This window comes from Pteronotus mesoamericanus, unplaced genomic scaffold, assembly GCF_021234165.1.
Source record: "Pteronotus mesoamericanus isolate MK-2021 breed Mesoamerican mustached bat unplaced genomic scaffold, CSHL_Meso_final scaffold_54, whole genome shotgun sequence".
Classification (NCBI taxonomy): Eukaryota; Metazoa; Chordata; class Mammalia; order Chiroptera; family Mormoopidae; genus Pteronotus; species Pteronotus mesoamericanus.
Window position 1 is genome coordinate 2,957,163 of NW_026555321.1, and position 26,993 is coordinate 2,984,155.

Genomic DNA, 26,993 nt, shown 5'->3' on the forward strand with positions numbered 1-26,993 from the left:
CTTTTCTAGTGGGATAAAAGGTGGCAGGACAAGGCCTTCCAGTCTCAGACTTTGTGCTTGCCATTTACCTATATTTCGAGAAAATGATTTCCTTGAAACAAATGAGATTTTTGTATCCTAGCTCCTGGCTCCTAATAGACTCTCAGTAAATGTCTGTTAAATGAATTGATGAACAATAGACAGACAAACCCACCGAAGAGGGAATGAAGGGTGCAAAGGAATTATATTACAGAAACTATACATATCAGCCTTAGAAAATTGATGCAGCCTGTAATTGCAGAATTGTAAGACCCTGTAGCAGTTATTTCCCACTTAAATCAAGCATCCAGAAGAGATCTTAGGTAGCAAGGTCAGGTCTAAGAAACATATTTTCCATTTAAAATTCAACCTGCTTCACTTTTCCTCATAGAGATTATGGTAACATTTGGAGCACATTTTTTCTCAATATTTAAATGGTGTCCTTAGGACAGACTCTCATTTTACATTGTGTTGAACATGTTTATGTTTAACTTCTCTTCCTTTCTCCCAAATTAACTGTGATCAGTAACCAAGTTACTGAAAGAAATCTTTGTTCATATTCACTTATTACATTTTTAAAAGCTTTTACATGAGTCAGTAAAATTTGCTGCTTATACTTAATTCACTACATACTTGTTCTAGATAAAGCATTATGCCTAAACTTATTTAAATGATTTATAAAATTTAAAAAAATGTATGATAAAAATATAACTTAAATAGTTATTTTTTTCATATGCAGCCTCACCCTAATGCTGTTTCAACATGGGTTAATGCTGAGAAAATACCTAATGCTTTGGCTACATCACTCCACACCTCGTGCCAGTCACCTGACGTTTGCTCCTTTTAGTGGCTGGGAGCGGCAGTTACGTTTGTGTACTCTGATATTTTTGCTTTTAGTCTGGAATATTCAAATACAATTCACATATTCATCTGAATTCTTTGAGACTTAAAAAGATGTTTGTGGATGGTTTTATGCAATGGTTCATTCCTATGTCCTGCAGGATATCTATGACCTTAAGGACCAGATACAGGATGTAGAAGGGAGATACATGCAGGGGCTTAAAGAACTAAAGGTATCAGGGCCCACTCTGCAGCCCAAGCATGCTCTCTGTACGCAGAAGTGTTGGTAACGGTGGCTTCACAAGTTCTGTTAACCCCACTGCACATAGCTTTACTAACAGTGTTTGTCTTTCAAGCATGTGCTTAACCTGCAATGTATAGGAAGGGTGAACTTCTAGTCTCTGCTTATGTTTAAATGTTCAATATATAGTTTTTGAACTATTTAGAAATATTATACCTTACGGTTTTTAAATCTTATAAAATACTTAAATGTCCCTTGTGTCTTAGCCATACAAAATTGAATTGGGCAAACACTTAAAAGGTATTCTAAGAATTTTTTAAAACTGAGAATTAGATGTTAAAATTCTTCCAGGCTTAATGAGAGAGTATTGCCTGTGTCTGTCACCAAATTAAGTCTATATTAAAGGCAAGAGGAAGAAGGATCTAAGAGCATTATTTTAAATATTCCCTCTGGCTAAAGGACCCTGAAGCATGAGGCCTATATTTTCTCTCTCCCTTGTTTTTAACCTGTAGGTCAAAAAGGGTTCACGCAGATTGAGTGCCTTAAAGAATTTGGAGATAGATTTATATGGGCCTTATGTTTTCCAAGCAAGGGTGGCTTCCAGTTTTCAATGCAAGTGTCCGTATGAGGCAGACAGTTTGGTAGTAAATGGCACTTGGTTATCATGCTCTTTCTCCTGTTTTATTATGAAGTTCAAGCCTAATAGGAGAGGAAACTGTTTCTCTGTTTGAAATAGAAAGACACAACAGGCTTTTCTAATAAAAGTTTAAGCAAGGCAGTCAGAAAAGTGACTCAGGATACACCCAAAGGACAAAGTGTGGAGCTAATGGGCAAGGCTTTCATCTGCTTCCCTGGTGTGAAGTAGCTCAGCTACCAGACAGAATCTTCGTGCAGGTGGTTGTTCAAAAGGAACTTCCAGGTGGAGAATCGTGACCAGAAAGGGTGGGAGGTCCTGTGGAGGCTGCCTTTGAGGGAAGCCTGGAAGCTGCTGACATGAAATGGGAGGTTGTCAGTGAACATTCAACAGAATTATAGTTAGTACGCTGATGTGCTCATTTAGTCTTATTGTTCTAATTTTCAGGGTTTAATCCCCCCTGCCTTTCTAAGATTTTAGAGATAGGATTTTTGGAAATATCTGGGATCAAGGCAAAAAATTCAATACCTTAAATAAATATACTCATATTAAATCTTATATATAATATAATGTATCAGGAAAGCAAGCGATTCAGAGACATTTTTACTTTTTATTTTAAACGTTTTTATTTTTTACCTTTAGATCTACCTTTCATTGTATTTTTTAAAGGCTATAAAAGAACAGATTAAATTTATTTGAGACTTTAAACAGATAAGATTCCTTTTCTTATTTTATAGTCAGAGTATAATTGAACTTGACTTCAGGCTGTATTTATCCTTGCAATAACTTTTAAGTGGCAGAAAAATCATTTAAAAAATCTGATTGATGACAAAGCACAGTGGTGTGGTATATCCATATCCTATTTTAAAAGCATGCAGGATCATTGTTTATGATTTTTGTTTTTTATTAAATATGTCTGCCTTTAGGTGCTTTCCTCCACTTTACCCTCCAGCCAGAATCACCCAAGACTTGTTAAAACACAGTTTGCTGGACTCCCAGATTTTCTTACTCGGTGTGTCTGGGCTGGGGTTGAAAATTTGCATTTTTATTCAGTAAAGCTGTTCATACTTGTTCAGAACCCACACATTGAAAATCACTGCCTTAGACACATTGAAGTAAACTGATTCCTAATGGGTATCTTGTGTAAGCTAGATCAAAATCACTAAAACTACCGTGATACTTAAATTGAAAACAGTTGTCTGTGGTCGTGTTTAAAGGAAGAGTATATTACTTAAATTTTATGTCAAATCTCTTGTGTTGTATATTGCATCTTGCATCTATTGCTTAACTATCTTAGATTCTGGCGTTCATGCACTTAGGCCCCGTTTTATACAGATTGAGTTGTGAGGAGGACTTTGAATGCTATTAGCCTTTAAGATGGATCAGAGTCATTCTAAATTCTGCATTACATTAAGATATTACTATATTTAAATTACTATACAATCAACTTTGCTTATATTCCTTATTTGGGTTGCATTTGTTCCCAATTCTAATACAGATGTTACCTGTTAATACGGTCCTAGTTTGTGAAGTGTCATTAGTGTGTCTGTACTTTGTTGAGATATAATTCCCATACCATAAAATTTACCCATTCAAAATGTACACAAGTCAGTGGTTTCTGGCATAGCCACAAAGTGGTATAACCATCACCTCAACCCAATTTTAGAACATTTTTATTCCCCCCAAAAGAAACCCCTTACTAATTATCAGTCATTCCCCACTCTTCCTCTCCCGCTCACACACTTGGCCCTGGGTAACCACTAATCTTCTCTCCGTCTTTTTGAATTTGCCTCTTCTGGCATTTCATATAAATGAAATCATACAATCAAAATGTTGTCTTTTGTGTGATTGACAAACACAACAACAATCACATAACAATTTTGTGATTTCATTTAGCATAATGTTTTCAAGATTCATTCATATCGTAACATGTATTTGTGTGTGTGTGTGTGTCTGTGTGTGTGTGTGTGTGTCTGTGTGTGTCTGTGTCTGTGTTCTATTTTTGGGTAACGTTCCACTGTGCAAACTCACCACATTTTGTTTATCCATTTGTCAGTTGGTGGACATTTGGGTTGTTTCCAATTTTTGGCTATTTTGAATAATGCTGCTATGAACATTTGTGTACAAGTTTTTGCTTATGCATATCTTCTCATTTCTCCTGGATAGATACCAAGGAATAGAATTGCTGGGTTATATGATAATTTAATATTTTGAGGAGCTACCAACTATTTTCAAAGCAGCTGCCTATTCTCACCAGCAGTATATAGGGTTCCAGTTTTTTCACGTCCTCACCAACATAACTTGGTTGTTTTTTTTTTTCATTATAGATTATACCCATCCCAGTAGATCTGAATTGGTATCTCATTGTGATTTCAATAATGCATTTTCCTAATTACTAATCATGTTAAGCATATTTTCATGTGCTCATTGGCCATTTAGAGAAATCTGTTCAAATCCTTGCCCATTTTTAAATTGAATTATGTGTCTTTTTATTATTGACTTGTAAAAACTGTTTATATAGTCTGGATACAAGTTCCTTATCAGACATACGAATTACAAATATTTTCTCCCATTCTGTGGGTTGTCTTTTTACTTTCTTGATGGTATTTTTGTTGCACAAGCATTTTAAATTTTCATGGTCTATTTTTTTGTTGATAGTACTTCTAGTATCCTAAGAAACTGTTCAAGTTCATGAAGATTTACTATGTTTTCTTTGAAGTATTTTATAGTTTTAGCTCTTACATTTAGGTGTTTTATCCATTTTGAATTTCACCCATTTTTGTATATGATGTGAAACAGGAGTCCAACTTCATTCTTTTCCATGTGGATATTCAGTTGCCTCAGCACCACTGGTCAAAAAACCATCCTTTTCCCATTGAGTTGTTTGAGTACCCCTGTCAAAAATCATAAATATAAGTGTTATGGGCTCTCATTTCTTTAGCAGTAATCATAGTTTGATAAACATTTGCATTAGTATTTTTTTAACATATTTCCAGCTGTGATGACTTTTCCTATGTGAAATATTTTTTATTTTTAGCTTTGAAAAAGTTATTAAGCAGTGGTAATCTACCAAATTAGACACAGTTATTTAAAAAACGGACATAAAGTATTTTAGGTGGAAAAGTTGAAAGTACATAAAATTTCAGGCATTTTGTGGTAGTTCTTTCGTTTGTAATCATTTTAGTATTACTTAATTTTAAATGACTAAAATTTGAGTAATTGCTAGGAAAAAAGTTTATACATTTACATTAGCATTAGTATGCAGTCAGTAAAGCACTGAAAACAAACATCCTGGAAGCAGCAAAATTCAAATGAGTATGAAGTTTACTTGTGTAAAGTGAGACTGTGTTCTTTTGTATCATTGCATTCTGAATACCAAACAACTTACTAAAACCTACAGGAGTAACATTCCTGAAAACATTGATGGTTCTTCATTTTGTGACTTCTACAAATATTTGTCCTCTGTGTACTCTTTTATCTTTCAGAGGCTACATTACTGCTTGATTTTCTTTTCTTGGATAGCAAAGAGCATATAAAGTTCTTATAATGGCATTATTGGCTTATTATCATCCTCCTGTCTTATGTGCATGTTACTAAACAAGGAGTTCCCCAAACTGCTTGTACTTTGCAAAGTGCACCTTCATGTGTTTGTGCCAGTGCTATCATTTCCTGTTATATATTATGTATAGACAACAGATGTATTTTAGGTATGAGGCTGATGACTTTGACTTTCATTTAGGAGTCTTTGTCTGAAGTGGAAGAAAAATACAAGAAAGCCATGGTTTCTAATGCACAGTTAGACAATGAGAAGAACAATTTGATCTACCAGGTAGACACCCTCAAGGATGTTATTGAAGAACAAGAGGAACAGATGGCGGAATTTTATAGAGAAAATGAAGAAAAATCAAAGGTAACTGTTCATCTTGTGTAACGCCTTTCTTTTGGATCAGAAAATTAAAACCTGCCATTTAAAAAGTGCTGGGCTTAATGGGAAGAATGCAGCATACCTGATTTTTCAGCCAGAGCCGATTGGTCCAAGGAAAATGACAGAACATAAGAGGCCCTAAAATATTTTTCTTTTTAAATTTTGTAAGATTCATTTTATTAAAGGAAATCTTATGACCTCCTTTAGTTTCTGCAAATAGAATAGAACTCAGATTTTATCTTTATTGTCAATCTCTTAATTGGGACAATTACGGTTACTTTTTTTGTTTTGTTTTGTTTTAACTGGCCGGAACTCCACAAAGCTTCAAAGACTTTCAATGCAATGGTTCATTTTTTTCTTTTTTTCCTCCCCATTTTTCAAGAGAGGCTGATTTCTAAATGATTGGAGTGAAATCCTTAATCTGTAATTTAGAAATAGCAGTGTGGAGGTGTAGGTCAGAAATAGACATTTTATTTAGAGGTCTGTAAGCTATATTGTTAAAATGTGCAGATGGAAAATTAAAGCCACTACCCAAGATCTAGATTTGCCCTTTGACAACTGCAGAGGACAAATTGGATTACTGAATTTGAACTTTTTAAAGGGTTGACATCAGTCTAAGCAGAGGACAAATGGAGATAGTACTGCCAAAAAAATGGGTTGTCCTTACTTTGTAAAAATAAAACCCCCAGAAAATAATTTAGGAACTGTGTGTTGGTGAACTGTTAGAGACAACAACAGCTGAAATTTGTACGTAGTAGTGGGAGAGAAGCTGTTAATATAGCCTCCAAGGGACCAGCGTTAATGCTGAAGACTTTCATTGAGGGCTGAATGTGTTCATTCTGATCTGTTTTGGTCATGTTTAAAAAGTGTTAGGAAGTATTTGCGAAGGGGTTGAGGGAAGGAGGAATGAACGAGCAGAGCGGAAAATGTTTTTAGGATGGCTTTACTCTTCTGTATGATGCTACAATGGAGGATACATAGTATTTTTATCAAAACACACAGAATGTACAACACCAAGACTGAACCCTAATGTAACCTTGGACTTTGGGTGATAATGATGTGTCAGTGTAGGGTCATTGATTGTAACAAATGGGCCACTCCGGGGTGGGACGTTGAGTGCGGAAGGCTGTTTGTTCATGTGCGGCGGGGGGGGGGTGGAGGTATGTGGGAATTCTGTATTTTCTCTTCAACTTTGCTGTGAACCTAAAACTTCTCTAAAAATTAAATGTTTGAAAATGTTAGGCTAAAAAGTCTTATGTCTAGATAGATAAAAAAGAGGCTTCTGGATATTTTCATATTGGATGAGAGTAGCTAATGGGAGAGATTTGGTAGCAATGTGTTTTCTTTGTTGATTCTTCCTGTATCTCATAGGCCAGTTTTGAATATTCTGAGCCATCCTACTTTACTTAGAGTCCTTGGACTCCTATTTTGCCTTCCTGTGCATTTTTCATATCTATTTCGGGCCCTTTGCTTCTAGCAGATTAGAAGAAAATCTCATGCTCAGTAATTAATGGTCAGTACTAAGATGAGGTCTTACCTTTTCATCTTCTCAAATGCCCTTGAGCATTTTTTTTAATTAGGGGAATAAAAGCCCTATGGTTAACTATTTTAACCAGCTGTTTTTTTTTCAACTGTCATTTTCTAAGATACAGAGATGTCTTACTAAACATAGAGTTGTGATTTTTTTTATTTTTATTTTTTTAAAAATCTGTGCTTTTCAAATTTGAAAAGTCTATAAACTTTTTTATACCCTGTAAATCAGCTTCAGGTACTGTGATACAGAAGACTTTGTGATAGCGTCTCTCTCTAAAACACACCTTCACCCTGAGCAGGTCCTCTGAATAGCGGCCGCTTCACGAAGCGGAGTGTTCGTGTTCACAGACACAGATGGAGAGCGGGCACTCTGTGTTTTCTTTATAGCAGCACATGATGCGGGCAGAGAAGACCAGTTAAAACAATAATAATATTAATGGAATTTTTCAAAATGTTTTCAGTGTTTGCTGCTCAAGTTATGTAATAACTGTATGTTAAATATTGTTTCTACACTTACTTTAGGGACAGAATACCTGATTAGGACTGTCTCAGATATGTTATTCTTTTTTAAATATCTATTCATGTTAGCAGGGAATTCTTTTTAGAGGACATCTAGAATAAACCATTTGAATAATGTGGATCTCTTCCGGTCGCATCCCAAGTAACCTGGACAGGAGTCGAATTGTTTTTGGTAACTTCTTTGCCATCTGGCACAAGAAGGTGTTCCGGGCTCATCTGGTCCATTTCCTGCTCCAGGCCTGGAATCGGCTGTTTGTCCCAGGACACTGCTTCTCTTTTAGTGAAACAGTGTGTGTACTAGGGGTGCTCTTGCCCCCAAGTTCATCACTGTTTATAGTCCTTTTTAGTGGATGTATCAGGTAAACATGTATGTGGGATATTTTTAAAAATAATTAAAAACCAAAAGGTGTTAAAGTCAAAGTATATTATGAGTTTATGTTGATCTAGTTCATGTTCAGAACTCTAGGGCTTTTACTTAACCTTTCCTCATATATGTATATCTCTTTTTTCCCACACTGCCATTCTTGGTTCTCAGAGTCACTGGGGATGATAGTAATTATGTTATATTCTATTCTCATTGCTTTAACCCACAGTACCCAGAATAGCAATACCAATGTTACCACCAACAGTATAATTACTTAAAATAGTTAAATGTTTTCTGTTTTGTTCTGTTTGGTTGTTATTTCATTGCTAGGCTGTGTATAGTCAGTCCAAACATTGTTTTTAAAAGTTACTTGAAATAGTTTTTCTCCCTATGCTTATGCTGCTAACTGGAAATACAGTTAGAGTCACTGCACTTTATTTCAATATTTAGAAATTGCTTTTTTACTTTTAAATTATTTTTAATTGTGTTGAAAAATAACAAAATGTATCTTAACTATTTTATAGTATACTATTCTGTAACGCTAAGTGTATTCACTTTGTTGTGCAACAGATCTCCATAATTTTTTCATCTCTTGTAACACGGAAACCCTGTACTTACTAAACAACTCCCCATTCCCCCCACCCTGCTCCTGCCAGTTCAGGCGACCACCATTCTACTCTCTGTCTCTATGAGTTTGATTACTCTAGATACCTCATATAAGAGAACTCATATAATATTTGTCATTTTGTGACTGACTTATTTCACTATCATAATGCCCTCAGGGTTCATTTGTATTATAACGTGACAGAATTTCCTTCCTGAATAATATTCCACTGTATGTATATAAGTGCCACATTTAGTTTATCCATTCATGTACCAATAGATACTTGGGTTGCTTCCATGAGGCATTGGTTTTTGAATTTACTGTTGTCTTATAGTTCCATAAAATGTTTACATGTATCTGAAGTCAGATCAGCACAAAATATATTCAAAGACATCAACCTTCTATCTTGGTGTTTTCATCCCTATTTTCTCCTTCCTTAAGGGACTTTTTAAACTGGTTTATTCTTCCATTTTTTTAATCTAAGAAGATAGCTATATCTTGCCATTCAAAAAACATATATAAATATATTTATATTTGTTTCTCCTTTCTTAGAAAATGGTAGTATACCATAGATACTGTTCTGCACCTTGATTAAATCACTGTATGATTGTACTATGTAGAAATCACCCTCATTTTAAAAAATTGCTGTATAGTTATTTCATTGTGTGGATGTACTGTGGTTTATTCCACCAGTTCCCTACTAATGGACATTTGAGTTGTTTGCAGTCTTTTGCTGTTGAAACTAGTCCTGCAGAAATGATGTACTGTGTAGGTCTTTTTTATTTTTGCCTGTGTGTCCATGGGACTCTTCAAAGTGGGTTTGCTGGGTCAGAAGGCATGGTAATTCTGCTGGATGCGGTCGAAGTCCCTTTGCAGTGGTTATACCATTTTGCATTCCCAGCAAAATGTGTGAGAGAACCTGTTTCCTGCCCCATAGGGCTTTCCTGAATACGTTGTCAAGTTTTTGGACTCTTATTAGTGTTTTAGTGAGAAACATAATTTAAATTTATATTTCTCTTAGTATGATCATCTTTTCACTTTGAAAGCAGTTTTTTTTTCCTGTGAACTCTCCACCTCTTTAGTCTATTTTCCTAGTTTTAGAGACTATAATGATAATGAAGTGTAACTTTTTGTCTCTCATATAAATTGTGAAAATTTTTTTTGCAGTTTGTCATTGTACTTTGTTTATAATGACTTTTACTATTCAAACGTTTTTATTTTAACTTAGTCTAATTTATTATCTTTTTCCCCTTCTTGCTTGTAGATTTTTGAGGCACTATTAGTAATGTTTTCCCCATTCCTTGGTTATAAGACTTTACTCACCTTTTCTCTAGTATTAGAATTGCACCCTGTCCCATTCCCCTGCCCCCTTCTCTCTGAACACTTCGGACCTAGTTGGCATTTGGCCTGGTGTATGGTGCAAGGCTTGGTCCCAGTTTTCTTTTTCCGTTTGGATAGCCAGTTATTTCAACATCACTAATTTAAAAGTCTATTTTTTCTTATTGATTTGAGATGCTCTTTTTGTTTTGTGGTTGTTTAATATATTTGTCTATTGGGTCTATTTGCTATATTTGTAATTGGGTCTGTTTTGGTTGTTCTATTCTGCTCCATTGGTGTATATTCATGAGCCATTACAACAATGTTATAATATGTTTTAATAATCTAATAAGGCCACCCTTTTTTCTTTTTCGTTATGGTTTCTGTCCAGTTTTAATGTTTTTTTTCCCCCCTAAATATACTTGATAGTCAACTTGTCATGCTTTAATGAGAAAAACATCTGGCAATATTTTATCTGGACTTCTTTAAATGTATGGATTAATTTGGTAGAGAACTGACATTTTTATGATATTGAATCTTTTTATCCAAGAAGATGGTGTGCCTTTCCATTGGTCCTACTTCTCTGTCTTACAAGAATATTTTTTATAATTTTCCTCATATAGATTTTGGATATTCTTTTAAGTTTACATTATTAAACCTAACATATATTAAAAATACATGTATGTATTTAAAAAATTTATTATCTGATATTCTGTTTATTGTATCTTCTCTCTTGATTTTGTTTATGAAGATATTCAATCTTGTATGTTAATTTTTTTAACCTGTCACTTTACTAAGTCGTCTCATTGTTCCTAGTAATTTTGCCATTGATTAGTATGGGTTTTCAAGATATATAATCCTATAAGATGAAAAGTTAAAATTTTCTGTACCTTTCCAAGAACCAGAGAATTTTTCTGAATTACTATGCATCGGCAGTTCAGGTGTGTTTCTGGAGATCATACTTAACCTCTGTGTTACTATATTGTAGATGTTCCAATTTGTTGTTTGCCAATCTCTAAACCTTATCGTTTGTTCATTAACAGGAGTTAGAAAGGCAGAAACATATGTGTAGTGTGCTGCAGCATAAAATGAATGAACTTAAAGAAGGCCTCCGACAAAGAGATGAGCTTATTGAGGTATGTACATGAACTGTGGGTGTAATTAATCTTGAGAAAATGCACTGAATGGGACGAAGGGGTATGTGTTGGGAGGAAGGGGAGTTAAAATGCCACAAAGAATTGACTACTTGTCTCTTCATATTTGGCTGCACCCCGAAATTCTGTAAACATGAGACTTAAAGGCAGGCCTAAATGATTACTACTATGAACCTTATAAACATTCCCCTTTTCAATCATAGAAGCTTTTTGTAATTGTCTTTATTCCTAAGCACATTCTTTCCTGAAGGTATCTTAAGAAATGAGCAAAAGGAAAAATTACAGAGTACCATTATTCTTTGGAACGTGGTGAATGCCTCTCTTGGAACATGATTCTTCGGGAATAAGAAGCCCGGTCCTCACTGAGGGAGATACATTTCTGAGGTGGCTAAATGAAAGTAAGAAATTCCTGAGGCACCTCATACACGAAAAGGCAAAGGCCAACCAGTGCCGAGGTCACGCTTCGGCTGGCAGAGGGGCTCTGCGGACCTTGGCGCTGGCCACATTTTAGGAATGGGAAGCAGGGTGGTCCACCAAGAAGTCCTTGAAAGCATTTTTCATCCTTTTGTGCCTACTACCTCACATGCCGTTTCTGTTTCTCTTTAAATGCGGTCTTTCGTCTCGAGGTTGTTGTTTTTTTAAGTATGGAGTTAAGTTCGTTGGTAAGGGATCCTGCCCACTAGTCTCGGTGTGTTCGTCAAGGGAGTCTGATGTTACCTTAGTGTTAGTGATGTGTGCGTGGCATCAGGAAGGCCATCTCTTAATGTTCTCCGGGAGACACCTCACTTGTCACACTTCAGCCGTGTCCCTGGCCACCCGGACACCTCCACCTCGACCCACACCCACCTCCCGCCTCCCTTCTTCTTTCCCCCATGGAGGCACATGCCTCACTTCACCTCTCTCCCTGTAAGTGACTTACGAAAACATTGAGTCGAGGAAAAGAAATGACTTTTTTTACTGTTTGGATTTGTGTTACTTTTCTTCATTCTTGAGAAGAATTGAAACTAGCCTACTGGAAGTAGGTAGAGTTTGTGAATTCTAAATGTAGACACAGATAACCTTTTATAAATATCAACATACACGAGAGGTTAATTGTCTTAGTTTTTCCATATATGGCAAGAAGCATATTACCCAAATTCTGTTTGCTGCTGGTATGTAAAACTAGTGTAAATTCCTCCTCCTTTTGTCCTTTTGTTTGTGTGTCACTGTACCAGCCATTTGTTACTTCTTTTTCTAATTAAGATATATACTTTTCCCCTTTTATGATTTCAAAAAGAATAATAAAACTGCTTTGGAATCTGCTTCTTAAATTCAGTAGCTTAAGTTAGAGTTGGTTAAGTATTCTAGTTTTTAGTTTGATGATGACATTCAAGAGGAATCATAATGTGTGATTTCTATAATGTCATTGTGATTTCTTTAGAAGCCGAGAGTGCTGGGTATACAAACTTTAAAAACATTTAATTAATTTTAGGTGTTTCTTATATTTAGAATTAACATCTCTTAAATGTTAATATCCATGCTTATGTATAACTGAAAAACCTTTAATGTGACAAACTAATGCTTTTTGGTCTGCAAAATCTCATGGTGTAGAGTAGCTAAGAAATGTGTGATTTGGGGAACTAGGAGATGATAATTTACTAGTAATGCATTAAAGAAAACCTGTTAAACATAACAGGGTCATTGAATATCATCATTTAACCAGAAGAGCTGTGTAAGAATGGCACATACTGAATTCTAGTTTTTCTAAACATCGATATTGAGTATTCATTTATAATTCATGGTGTTCTTTCTATCATAGACTCTGGAAACAGAAATTCACAATGACAAAGCTGAGATATGCCCCTCTTCTATTTTTTCTAGTTCTGCTTAAGATAATAAAGTTTAAAACTACTGCTTGTTCTCTGAGATAAGAGTCATAAGAGATCTGAATTTCCCTCTTTAGAAATGTCAGTTTTTCCATGTTTGGAAAAGAGGCATCCATCCCAGGAAGAGTACACATGTGGGGCTAAGTGTGCACAGAAACCCTAGCTGGCCTGCGGCCACATAGCTGTGGCTGGAACGCTTATTCCCAGTCCCCTTACTTACTTGCAAAGCGGCGAGCCGATGAGAGTCCTGTCGCCGAGACACTGGATGTCATCTTTCCCTTTAGCAAGCACCTCCTGCTTTTCCTGTTCATCGCAGATGCTCGCTGGCTCGCCGTCCCCTCCCCCACCTCCCCCGTTTTGGTTAATCAGCTTTATTTTTGTTCTGTTTCCCTCCTTTCACCTTCTCCCTTTTTTCTTTCTGCTCTTTTATTCTCTTCCCCTCTTCCTCTGCAGGAGAATCAACGTATGCAGCAGAAAATAGACACCATGACAAAAGAGGTGTTTGAGCTCCAGGAGACACTTCTTTGGAAAGATAAAAACATTAGGGTATGAGGTGAAATTGGGCTTTGGTTTGAAGCTCACTGATGAGGAATAGACCAATATAATTTAACTTAAAGATTCCTAAAAATCTGTCTTTTTGACTATTTTTAAGCATTTATACAGTGTGAAATATGAATAAGCAGAAGACAGGAACTTCTTTGGGAAAACCTGATACCGCCTGTGGAAAGAACTCCTTTGCCCAGCTGCCTCTGGGCTTGTAAAACCTACAAGTAGGAACTTTCTAAGGAAGTTCTTTTATTTCCCCAGGATTCTTATCCAGAAGCAGCCACAGGCATATGTGGGTAACTTTTTATCTTTACATTGCAAGAATTTAGATAAGAAGCAAAAGGATAAGGAGTAGGGGTGGGGAAAGGTTATTAGTATTCCATAAATCCTTGGTAAGTAGAATAGGAAGAGATTAAAATCAGTTTAATTACGGAAGTGGATAGGAATGTCAGATTTTCCAGAGCTGCCAAGTTGTGACGTCATCTTCTAATTATAACCTCATAACTCCCCAGAGCAGGGGCCCAGATAAGGAAAAAGACTTCAGCGGTTTTTTGCTAAGCCCTTCAGGTAGATTCTAAGTACATAGGAGGCTAAAAAAATTGCCACCAGTTTACCGCATGTGCCCCTTGACTGGCAACCCCATCTGGTGGCACGAGCTGCCTCTTCTGCACTTGGGGTACCACAGAGCCACCGCCAGAGGCTTATCTTGTCAGGAAAGGGCTGTGATGGGGAAAACGGAAGGAGCCCTGTTTCCTAGGGGCACAGTGGGGAGTCTTGTTTTCTGTGAGATTCGGTGACGGGGGAATGGAAGCGAAGGCCCCCACCCCAGGAGCACTTGGGTTAGACCTAGCCCTCCCACCCTCCGGCTCGCACCCTCCCGCTGTTCTCTTCACACCGTCCGTGGCCACGTCCTGTCGTTAAGCACCTGGGAAACACAGCGACCTCCGAAGAATGTGGTAGACCGAAAGCTTTAAAGAAGTAAAGCTACTTTTTAGAGTTTCTAATACTTATATACCAAGTTTCTAAAATTTTACCCAAAACTGGAAGAGCCATCTGGAGTATAGATTAACAACTTTGTTAAGAGTTTTAAAATTGTAAGCTACTGATTTTATTTAAATTTTCACTTATAGGAAATTTAAAGTGAGATGTGAAAAAATGTTTGGCACAAAGTAGGTAATTTGAAAGTTTAGTTAAAATCTGGTCACTATCTAGAATGGGTTTCTTTTAGGACCGAATTTTCTTTAGCACATTCCTGAGGTCCATGGTCTCTATTTTGTATAATTATCTCATTATTTTAAACTGATTATTTTGGACCAGCCATAGAAAAATTCCAAACCTCTCAGTCCAATAAAATAGCTCTTCAAAATAAAACAATTTTTTGTTACTAAAAAGCTGAGCTGATGGTTAAGATATAAATTAGACTTTTTAATTTTCTTGGCATTATTGAATGAATAAGTAGGTATCCCCTTTCTAATGTGGTATATAAAAATGTATGCCTTTGGCTTTTTTAAAAATTTAACTTTTTAAAACTTTTTAAGTGCTTTTTTTAAAAACAATTTTATTTATTTATTTTTATAGAGGGGAAGGGAGGGAGAAAGAAAGGGAGAGAAACATCCGTGTGTGGTTGCATCTTGCGCGCCCCCTTTCAGGGACCTGGCCTGCAACCCAGGCGTGTGCCCTGCACTGGGACTCGAACTGGCGGCCCTTTGGTTCGCAGGCAGGTGCTCAATCCACTGAACCACACCAGCCATTTAAATTAACATTTAATTAAATGTTTTTAACTTTTAAAACATTTTTGAGATAATTGTAGATTCACAATTATAAAAAACATACAAAAAGGTCCTGTATGTCCTTTATGTAGTTTTCCCCAAATGTAGCATCTTGCATAAGTATAGTACAATATCACAACCAAGATACTGACCTTGATATAGTCAAGATACAGAATATTTTCATCATTATTAGAAGGATCTCTCCTGTTGCCCTTTACAGCCATATCTACTATCTCCCCTACCCTGTCCCAAACCCTGGCAACCATTAATTCTCTATTTCTGTAATTTTGCCATTTAAAAAATGTTATATAAATGGAATTGTACAGTATATAATTTTGGAATTATCTTCTCTCATTCAGTGTAATTGCCTTGAGATTCATCCAAGTTATTGCATGTATCAATAGTTTGCCCCTCCTTTGACATTAAAAATATTTTAAACTGTGGTAAAGTATAAATAACATAAAATACACCATTTTTAAGTGTAGAGTTAGTTGGTAGTATCAAGTGCATTCACATGTCATGCAACAGTTACTACCATCCATCCACAGAACTCTTTTTCATCTTGCAGAACTGACACTGTACCCTCCCCCAGTCCTCCCCTAACCCCCCGCAGCCTCTGGCAACTACCATCCTATTTTCTATGGATTTGACTCTAGGTATCTTACGTAAGTGGAGTCATTAGTATTTGTCTGATGGGCTTATTTCACTTAGCATAATGTCCTTAGGTTCATCCATGTTGTAGCATGTATCAGAATGTCCTTTTAAGACTGAATAATATCCCTTTGTATGTATGTACCACCATTTGTTTATCCAGTTCATCTGTTGATAGGCACTTGGTTTGCTTTCACCCTTTGACTATCTCAAATAATGCTGCTGTGAACATGACTTTGTAAATATCTCTTTGTGACCCTTATTTCATTTCTTCGGGGTGTATATCCATGAGTGGAATTACTGCATAATATGGCAATTCTCTGTTTACTTTTGTGAGGAACCTTCATATTATGTTCCATAGCAGCTGCACCATTTTACGTAGCCATCAGCTCTGCACAAATGTTCTAGTTTCTCTATAACCGTACCATCATTTGTTTTCTATTTTTTCAGTAGTAGCCATCCTAATGCGTGTGATGCGGTCCTCCCTTGACTAATAAGGCACGGTATCAGCATGGTCAGTGATTACCTAATGCATCACTCGTCTCTGGCTTCATTTTCAAGATTTAAATTTAGTAACTTCATGAAGGAGCATCACCATTATTCTCATATTGAAGTTCAGTTTTCTTTAATTCTTCCTTCATTGATCCTGGGGGCTCATCCCTAAGGCTGGTCCAAGCAGCATGTGGCCATGTGTAGAATAGATACTACATACAAAGGACTAATATATCCAGATAGGCCAAAGTAAGACTCACTTCCATTCTAACTAAAGATATTTGTGTCTCTGTGCAATTATATGGAGAGTTAACCTGTTGCCCAAAAGTTCAGCCTTTTATACATATCTTCCAGGCTTCTTGACACTAGAATTTGAGGTTAGGTCAGGGATAAAGAATTATTTAGATCACCGCAAGGATGTACTTTTTACTCTAAAAAAAAAATCACTGTAGGAGCTCTTACTGAATGCATACACAAGGTTAGTGGTTACATGGTCAGGTAGTACAGAGCGTTTCAGATCCAGCGTGAATACATTTGGTCCAATTATAAGGTATTTCAGTCCTCTTCAAACTTTGTGGTGAAATGGAAGAACTTACAGGATGTATTTTATTTTCCCATCCATAATTATGGGAAGATGAAATTAAAAAGTCCAAAAGTAAAGATAAAATCCACTGCTAGAAGATGCAGAAGAGGAGCAAATGGCATATTTGAGCATTTGCTAGAATTCCTAGCTTCAAATTGGTCTGTTCCTAGGAGATCTCTCCTGTTCAGTGGGGGTGTGTCTGTAGAGCATGTTGTGACAGTGAGCGCCGATGCAGTTACATGTGGTGATGCATGACGTAACTATGCACGCAGATGCCAGTAACCAAAAATACCTCACCTGGCAGACAGTAAAGTGACTGGCAGCAGATGGGGAAGTATTGCTTTCGTGCTTTGCTGTGTTAGTGTTGCATTTGTTCTTAATGTAATGGAGTGTTAATATTAGCTTGAAGTGTTCAAGGAATGCCCTATGGCATTGGCAGCTCATGTTAGGAATTTACAGACAGACTCGAGCCGCGTCATGTGGTATGAATTGTTGAAGTTGGCTATTGGTGTTACAGGGGGGTCGTGAGGAGTAGGACTTGGCCCCATGGACTATTTGTCCAGCAGCATCTAGGGGGACAGTAAGGGGACGTAATTGTGGCCTTTATGGTGCTATGATGTGGAAAAAGTATCCAAGGGCTTTGGAACCAAAAAATAACTGGATTCATTTTCTAGCTTTACCACTTACTGTGACTTTGGGCAAAGAAATGTAACTTCTCTGAGCCCCAATTTTCTGATCCATGAAATGGGGATAATACAAAACATAAGGTATGTAAGGGAGAAGTTTTACATTTATATTATATACACGTACACATATATGAGATATAAAAGCTTAATATATAACAGTGCCTGTCATACAGACAGAGCTACACAGATGGTAGTTGCTCCCATCCCTGACTCATTCCCAGTTTGGCTGCAGAATAGGATTATAATGATTTTAAAACTGTCCAGTTACTCAGCAACCGGTCACTAAGCAGGTGGCCCACTTCTAAACCCAGTAAACTGAGAGGAATGTGACCTGCTGTGGTTTAACTTCTTGGATTAATGGGAATGCTGGCAGAAACATGAAGTGTATGAACAAAGGGGTAGAGCAAGGCTTTTTCAAATGGCCCAGCTGTCAGGTTCCCGAATAGACTGCCTAACTTGCGTGTGTTTTGAAGTCCGGATTATTTGATTACATAGAGTGGATTTGATTCGCTACTGATGACCAGAGTTGCTCCTGCCTCTGCACCGTTGTCCTCAGCTCGGACAGCTGTGAGAGCTAGGCAGTGACCTGGGAAATGCAAGCGGAAACCCCAGCCGGCCTCCCCCGAGCCTTCCCTGTGGTCCTCCGCGGCAGGGCTTTACACGGAGGGCCCCTTGAAGCCGGTGACTGCGGGGTGGGTGCTGCTACTACCTCTTCCCCTTTTTCAGATGAGGAAGTTGAGGCATAAATGTTAGTATGTGCTAGCACTCAAAAGCCAGATTCTAAAACCTGTATTTGCTACCCTCTCTGTAGGTGGGCTGTATTTACTTTGTCAGTGTATTTTTGTTTTTCACATTTTGGAGGTATGTCAGAAAACCAATTATTCTTAATTGTATTTAATCAACAAAATAGGTTCTTGACAATCCCTTTGGAGAGAAGCTATTTTTAATTAAGTGGTATTTGAGGAATATTTTGCCACACTACTTGCTGAAAAATCACTGCAGCTGATACTTAATTGAAATACTTTGTATATACTGATCATTTTTCATCCTATTTTTTTTCAAAAAAAATCAAATATATTCTTGAATAAACTATTTGAGTTGAAATAGTTGAAATGGGGGTTTTGTTTGATTGATTCCCCAAATGAAAATGTACTAAGGAGATCAGTAAGGTCAGCTTTATTTTAACATTACTGCTGCCTTCATTTTCCATTTCCTGTTTTTTCATCGACTGGGAAAGAAAGAATCGTTTTCCTGCCTGATGTAATGAGCATGTTTTGCCGAGTTTGTGCACGATTAACCAGTTGTTATTAAAACTCTCTCCTGGAGATGTACACCCATGTGACTTGGTATTTCCTCTCCTATCTAACTGCTTGTTTCCAAGCTTTTAATGCTGCCTTGTCTTTTATGCCTTTATCTTTATTTGAATCAGGTACTTCTCTGCTCCCTTTCACTTGCTTTTTCCTGTGCCATTCTTTTCCTTGCTACCGCATCTAAAACCAGGCCCTAGAGAAACAGAAAGAATACATTGCCTGCCTCAGGAGTGAGCGGGACATGCTCAGAGAGGAGCTGGCTGACCTGAAGGAGACAGTGAAGACAGGAGAGGTACGTACGGCAGCCAGCGTCAGCCTGGAGTTCGTGGCCCTCAGCGCTTCCTTCCGCCTTCCTTCCGCCTTCCTTCCATCCTGTCCTCTCTCCTGGCATGCACACAAACCACAATGCTCGTTCTTCTATCCGGATCTGGTAGGTTTAAGGCATTTCTCCTACAGAGCTGTATTCCACGTGACTAGCTCTAACCAGGTTTCACCTGTGGCAGCCCTATTGTCAGAGTCACCTCCCAGAACACGCTGCTTCCATGTGGGCTGTGCGTGTGATGGTGGGCTTTTCCTTCCCCACAGAAACATGGCTTAGTCATCATCCCCGACAGCACTCCCAACGGTGACGTCAACCATGAGCCCATGGTCGGAGCCATCACTGTGGTGTCTCAGGAAGCTGCGCAGGTCTTGGAGTCAGCGGGAGAAGGCCCTCTGGGTAAGACTCGGGGTGCTCTGTTGACTTGAATTAATGTTTCCCTGTTAAATGTCCAGCTTCTTCATAGACTGCCTTGGAAAGCAAAGACAACACAAGGACTGTCTGAGCCTTATCTAGATCCTTAGCAGGAGTAAATCGAGGCACATTGTCTTCAGACATCCTTGATCTTGGGTCATTGTAAGTCCCTTGGATGGCAGCGCTATGGGTGTACAGACATTGCTTTTTACTTAGACATAGCACGATGCTTTTTCAATTAAATATGGACCTGCCTCCCAGGGAACCAGTGGGCTGGTAGGTCATTTTCCAAATATGTTTTCTTCCTGGAGCATCTGGTTTTACATTTTGCTACTTACTCAAGGTTCTTGTAGGTCTTTGCCACCTCATTTCTTAGGGCAAGAAACAGATGGCCAAGAAGGTAGATATCAGAGGAATGTTGTTTCTAGAACAGGCTTCTGAGCCCCTTTAAGTCTAAGCCTCTTAAATTTAACCCTTTGGGAATCTAGTAACGCCTCTCTCAGGAAACAACACAGATGCCCATCAGTTGCCTCCACTACGAATCCTGCTCTAAAGGAAGAAAATGACACAGGAGATAATGTATCATCAGCTTACTTTTATTTATTTAAAAAATTGATCTTTTTCATCTTGTTTTCAGAGATATGTAAGTTTCCTAGAAAAGTAGGATATAAGAGTTGGGAGAAGTCAGAAAGCTTTTCAGCAATTAGTAAGCGCTGTCTCTGCTGCTCACAGTTAGAGAGGGTTGTCGTGGGGCACTTTGGGGAAGCAGAAGGTGCTAGCCTAGCGAGTGAGAGCTGCTCCAGAGAATGGACGGAGTCTACAGCTCTGGCATCTCCCAGTGTTTCCTCTGCTTGTTGGGAAGGCGCTAAGAGGAACTTAGATTTAGCTGTGATCCTGATTTGTAGGCGGCAGGGGTGTCCAACCATTTGGTGTCCCTAGGCCACACTGGAAGAAGAAGAGTTGTCTTGGGCCACACATTAAATACAGTGCAACATGTAATAACCAAAAAAAAAAAATCTCATAATGTTTTAAGTAAATTTACGATTTTGTATTGGGCTGCATTCACAGCCATCCTGAGCCACATGTGGCCCATGGGTCACAGGCTGGACACCCCTGTGTAAGGGTTGCTGACTAGCTGTCAGCTGCTGCTTTTAGTCATTGATGGGTATCCCTGAGCCCAAGGGGCCTACTTTAATATGTGTGCTTGGGAACAAGGAGTCCCCCTACCCCGGCTCTAGGCCAGGAGCAGCCCATGGTGCTGTAGCCGAGTCTGATTAGCCCTTGGTGGCCCGCATTCCCTCACCCACTAGCTTTTGTGGGTTTTTGCTGCTTCTAGCATTGTGTTCCTCTGTTTTCTTTGTTCCAGCTTCTCCTCTCAGTCCCACTCTTAACCCCTGTCTTCTGTCCCGTGGTTTGTTTTCTCCTGCTAAGGTCTTACTTCAGCCTGTGGGAGTGCCCCCAGCATTTGCGTTGTGTGTCTACTGGTGAGGGCTTGCAAAGTTTTGAAATAGGGAAATGATCTTTGTACTTCAGTTTGTCTTTAAGTGGAAAATCACTGCTCTTGGGAGCAGATGTTGTATTTAGTGCCTGATAAATATCAGTTGTGTGGAAATGTGTTGAATAATGAAGTACTTTTCCTTAACACCATTAAAGCCTCCATAGAACTGTAAGTTGTTTATTAGATAATATTTGCTGTTTTTAAATTTGTAGAATTTTTGAAAATTGTTTCTATTCTTCATTACAAATTCAGTTTACAACCTTTTTGTTTTAGATGTAAGGCTACGAAAACTTGCTGGAGAAAAGGAAGAGCTACTATCACAGGTAAAGGCTTTCTTCTCATTGGAAAGTTGTATTAATTGTAACTGAATCACATGGTAAAATGTTAGAGACTTATTTGAAATATTAGTACTCAAGTAAGATTTGAAGGATAAAAATATTCATATTTTACCTCTTTGTTGTTTCCTATTCTTTAAAAAAAATAATGATAGGACACACAGTTAGAGGTCAAACGGTTCTACAGAACTAGTGATGAAGAAGTGTTCCTCCCTGCCTCCCCCACCCTTACCCATGACCATTCCTACTTGGTGCTTTTAGCTCATTCTTTTGGTGTGTACTGTTCTTGTTTATTTGTATGCAACATTGGAAAATGAAAGGTTGGGAGAGGAAGACAGAGCAGGGGCTGTACGGAGCCTTTGGGGAAGAGTGCAGGAGAGGGTGTGACCCTGTTTGAGGCGGACGCGAGCGGGAGGGAAGGGGCTACTGAGAAGAGTCTCGGTTCCTCGAGGCAGATAGTGACAGCGACCCTCTGAGGGTTGAACAGGCAGAGGTGCCTGGGAAGCGTGGCTTTAGTCCCCGTGCAGAGCTCGCCCTTTCCCCATCAGGCGAGTGACAGGCTTGTTCCTGGTGCTCAGGCTTTCCCTTGACTCCCTTTGATGGAGTTGCAGATACAGTTCTGTTTTTGGCATTTTCTATCGCCGTCCATCTGTGGAAGGTGAACATTTAGCTTTTCTCTCATCCCCTGCCCCTACCATGCATGCCCGTATACTTCCCATCCCCACATCCGCCTAATAAAGGAACAGCATTGGTCCAGTCTATCTGCGCTGTTATTTGGACTCTGTAAACACTTCCCACAGTGGAGCCATGTCATATTCTGGGACTGCCTTTCACCTCTTTCACAACTCTTTATTTCCCCCATAGTTAATATTGTAGTTTTCCTTTTCATTTGCCTGCTTTTCTATGTGTTTATTACTAAGTTAGCTGCAGACTTTCCAACAGTAGTTAAATCCTCTAAGCATTTTCAGATGCATGAAGTCTTCTCTCAGTTTCATCCTTTTGATTCTTGGAGCCTCTGACTCATCCCACTCAACTTAATGGCTCATTCCCTCGGTACAGAGACCTATCTGCCCTTCATCTTCTTCTAGGGTTTTCTCCACCTGCCTTCCTCCCCTTTATTCATTTTCTTATTTTGGTACATCCTCCAGTAACTTCCTGAGAAAAGGGTTAGCGGGCTGTAAATTTTTCTTAAGTTTGGAGGCCCAAAAATGTCTTCATATTGCCCTCTTGGCTCATTCAACAGTTTGGGTACAGAATTCTGTGTTATAATTGTTTTCCTTCATCTTTTTTTCCCCTTCTTTTAAGACATTGCTTCATTGTCTTCTGGCTCCCAGTACGGCTGTTGAGAATTTCAAGAACATTCTGTTTTTGGCCTTTTGTATGTGACCAACCCCTTTTCCTCTCTCTGGAAGCTGGTATCATACTTTCTTTCTAGTGTCCTGAAATTTCATGGTGTTGTGGTTTAGAGTTTTCATGCATGGTCTGGGACCCTGTCATTTCTATGAATTACTATCTTGGCAGTTCTGGGAAGTTTTCCTGAATGATTTTTCTCCCTTCCCATATTCTGTGTTATCTGCTTTCGAAACTCCTATTCCATCATTCAAATATTGAATGAGATTCCACTACTTAACAGGCACTATTCTAGACATTTGAGATATTTCAGTGAACAAATCAGTTAAAAAAAAAATTCCTGTCCCAATGTACCTTGCATTCTAGTGTTAGGAGACCAGGCAATGAACAAATGTAATTAATGAGTACATTATAGAGTATGTTAGAGGTTTGTGTGAATGCATTGGTTGTGTTTCTCCAGCCACATTAAGCTATATCGGTGCAGACGTGGAGTGGGCAGAGTTGGCCTTTACCAGGCGAATATAATAGGGCAGAGGAGGTGAGAGAGTGATGATGAACCTAGAGATTAAACTGGGTAAGGTGGTTTGGGGGGACATCCAGGGAGACATCGAGACAGGGGAGCAATGGATTACAGGTGCCAGTGGGATCAAAGAATTTTTGGAGTTGTGATCCAGAAAGAATGAGCTGGGAAGAGCAGGAATAGCTGAGAGAGGGAAGATACTTGGATTGGAAGCATGGAGGGATTGCAGTATCTAATGGGGAGATATCCAGTACATGACTGTGGGAATGAATGGCTGAAGGCAAAGAGAGATGATGGCAAGATCCTTGGAGAGGAGGTATTCTGGAAGCTGAAATATCAGTTGTAGGAGAAATCCTCTATTTAGGTGTTTTTTGAAATTGCCAAGAATTAAAGTCAAGAATAGTTTTGATGAAGTGGGAGACAGCAGCTAAAATAGTGAAGAAAGCGTGGGATTATGGCTATGATGAGGGGTAGTTAGGGTGCTTCATTTGAAGAGATCAGATTAGGAACTGGGAGATTTAGGGAGGAGAGAGGGAGAATAGCGTGACAACAGCAAGGAAAGCAAGAGGACACCCATTCCATTTTCAGGCTCAGCAGCAGGGCTGTGGGAGAAAGAAACAGCACTTGAGTGGGCTGCAGAGGAAGCAGGATCCTGTTAGGGCACTGGGTGACAGGAGCGCTCAGAGACAAGGTGGAGGATCAGCGGGGTTTGCCGATGACAGACGGGTGATCCGGAGGGCATGGTGGGAGGGTTTCCGACTTGGGGAAAGGTTGGGAGATGAAGACAGAGCGGGGGTTGTACAGAGCCTTTGGGGAAGAGTGCAGAAGGCATGGCGCTGTTTGAGGGGGACGTGAGCGGGAGGGATGGGGCTACTGAGAAGAGTCTCAGTTCACTCAAGGCAGATAGTGACAGCGACCCTCTGTGGGTTGAACAAGCAGAGGTGCCTGGGAAGCGTGGCTTTAGTCCCCGTGCAGAGCTCGCCCTTTCCCCATCAGGCGAGTGAGTGACAGGCTTGTTCCTGGTGCCCAGGCTTCCCCTTGACCCTTCTTGATGGAGTTGCGGACACAGTTGGGGAAGCCACCTGGAACTCTTGAGCATGCAGGCTCACCCTTGAGCCTTGAGGGAGGATGAAGAGAAGGCATGGAGAGGCTTCGTCTCAGCCCCCGAAGCAGCTCCCCTTGTGTGTGTGTCGGGGGAGGGGGCGGGTAGACTTGCTCTGAGTCTTGCTTGCTGTGATGATACAAATTATAGCATTTGGGGAAACATGACTGATTTCTGAAGGAGGGGATATCAGACCTGTGGCACTAATGTTCTTTTTGTTTCTCTCCTGTTTTTCCATCTCCTTTTGCCTCTTTTGCTTTACTTTTAAAAGAGTTTCTCAACTTAATCTTCTAGTAACTTTCACTGAGTTTCTACTTTTGCATTCATTGCAAGGATGCAGGATGCAGATATTTTCAGTTATCTCGGAGGACAGCGATAGACTGGTTTGTTTCCTGTTTCCTCCTGTCTGCAGTGTGTTTCCTTCCAGATGCTCTTTCATGTCTATCTACTCAGTCTTCAGTCTAAGAGTGGGGTACCAACAGGCTGAAGGGCAGCTCTGAGGAAATGGCTGAGCATGTCCAAGTTTTTGTGAAGACTGATGTGGGTAGGTGTTTTCTTGGGAACCTTCAATGTGGGAATGTCGGTCTTTTATTTTAGGCTAGCCAGAGAGTTTTAAAGATGTGAAGAACCCTGGGACCTGAGTGGGCACTAGAGATCTCAGAATTCAGTGCTCTTCTGTTCACCTCATCTTGTTTTCCACTTGTGGGGCTCCTTCCTATCTTCACTCAGCCTTGTTTTTTCCTCCAACCCAGAGTCACTTTTATTTTTTAGTTGCTTGGTTTTGCAAATTAAAAGAAAAGCCCAGCTTTGGTAGGGTATAATTGGTGTAGAATAAGTTGCACATACTGAAAGTGTACAAATGTACATATCTGTGTTATTTTCCTAGGGCTGTTATAAAAAACTACCACAAACTGTGTAGTTAAGAACAGAAATGTATTGTCTCACAGTTCTGGAGGTTAGAGGCCCAAGATCACAGTATTAGCAGTGTTGGTTCCTTCTGAGGCCCAGGAGGGGACAGCTGCTCCCCACTTCTCTCCTAGCTTCTGGTGACGTGCAGGGCTTCTTTGGTGTTCTTTGGCTTTTAGATAACCTTCTCTGTGTCTTCACGTCTTCTCTCTCTCTGTGTCTACCTCTCCATCTGGAATTCTTTTCATAAGGACACCAGTCATATTGGAGTAAAGCTCCTCCCTTCTCCAATATACATCATCTCAACTCATTGCATGTGCAATGAGGCTCTTTCTAAATAAGGGCATACTTTGAGGTTTTCAATATATGAATTGTGTGTCAGGGGTAGTCAGAATTCAACTCATAACAGTACCTGTGGGGTGTCACTGCAGTCAAGATGGTGAAAATGCTCATAATGTTCCAAAGTTTCTATGTCGCTTAGTAAACCTTCCTTGCTGCACCTCCCTTTCTCCCCCTCTCCAGGCAACCACTAATCTGCTTTCTGTCACTGTGGATTCCTGTGCACTTTCTGGAGTTTTATATCATTGGAATACATCTTTCATATACTTAGAGATTTAGTCACGTTGTTGCATGTGTCGCTAGTACTCCCCCACTTATTTGCTGAGTAGTAATTCCATTGTATAAATGTATCAGTGTGTTTATCCTTTTGTTGATGGACATTTGGATTATCTTTAGTTTTGGCTATTATGAATAAGCTACTCTGAATATCCTTTATTTTGGATAAGATAAGGTAGATTATGTAGCCAAACTAAAAATTGTTTCCAATTATTTCTGTATACTGAAAAATTTCTAAGAACCTCTAACACAAAAGAAAAACATTTAACTGTTCATACAATTTCCATTTTGAATAAAAATAACAAAAAATGCTGGAAAGTGATGTTCTGAAATCCTACGCAACTAATAACGGGGAGCCGTTGTCACAGGTCACACTGGTCCTGGAGCTCGTGCCTTTTCATTTTGGTTCACAGCTTCTCTTAGCACCTTCGGCGGCTTGTCCCCCACAGCGGGCACTCAAGACAGTCGCTTCTGTCTGCATGAATGATTTGTGTGGCTCCCAAGCATCTGCCTCTTTGAGAGGCTGGATCTTGCTGATGAGCTTTTGTTTCTCCTGCAGATCAGGAAGCTGAAGCTTCAGTTGGAGGAGGAGCGGCAGAAGTGCTCCAGGGGTGACGGCTCGGCGGGCGGGGACTTGGCGGGACTGCAGAACGGCTCGGATTTGCAGTTCATTGAGATGCAGAGTAGGTGCTCGGGCAGGCCCGTCCTGGGAGCGGGCTTGTAACTCACATCTCTCAAGAACTGTTACAAAGATGGGTTAGCCTCAGCTGGCCCAGAAGAGCAGTCCTGGTCAGTAATGGAACCAAACAGAAGCTTCTGCTCGCCTGTGTGCTTCGGGGAGTGAGAGCACCCTTCCCCCTTCTACACGAAGTGATTTCTAGGA

The 26,993-nt window shown here is 39.3% G+C and overlaps 1 protein-coding gene across 12 annotated transcripts in view; it reads left to right on the forward strand.

The window, feature by feature from the left end:
• Positions 1 to 26,993, forward strand: part of LRRFIP2 (LRR binding FLII interacting protein 2) — a 103,550-nt gene that overhangs the window by 71,413 nt on the left and 5,144 nt on the right. For 5 of the 12 annotated variants that reach the window (XM_054594879.1, XM_054594882.1, XM_054594885.1 and 2 more), the window contains 8 exons: positions 1,020 to 1,091; positions 5,473 to 5,643; positions 11,039 to 11,131; positions 13,468 to 13,560; positions 19,242 to 19,343; positions 19,637 to 19,769; positions 21,556 to 21,605; positions 26,670 to 26,793. In XM_054594879.1, coding sequence (XP_054450854.1) covers positions 1,020 to 1,091; positions 5,473 to 5,643; positions 11,039 to 11,131; positions 13,468 to 13,560; positions 19,242 to 19,343; positions 19,637 to 19,769; positions 21,556 to 21,605; positions 26,670 to 26,793 — 838 coding nt within the window. The remainder of the gene's footprint in view (positions 1 to 1,019; positions 1,092 to 5,472; positions 5,644 to 11,038; positions 11,132 to 13,467; positions 13,561 to 19,241; positions 19,344 to 19,636; positions 19,770 to 21,555; positions 21,606 to 26,669; positions 26,794 to 26,993) is intronic. The other 7 variants (XM_054594881.1, XM_054594886.1, XM_054594888.1 and 4 more) reach the window with 3 other exon arrangements.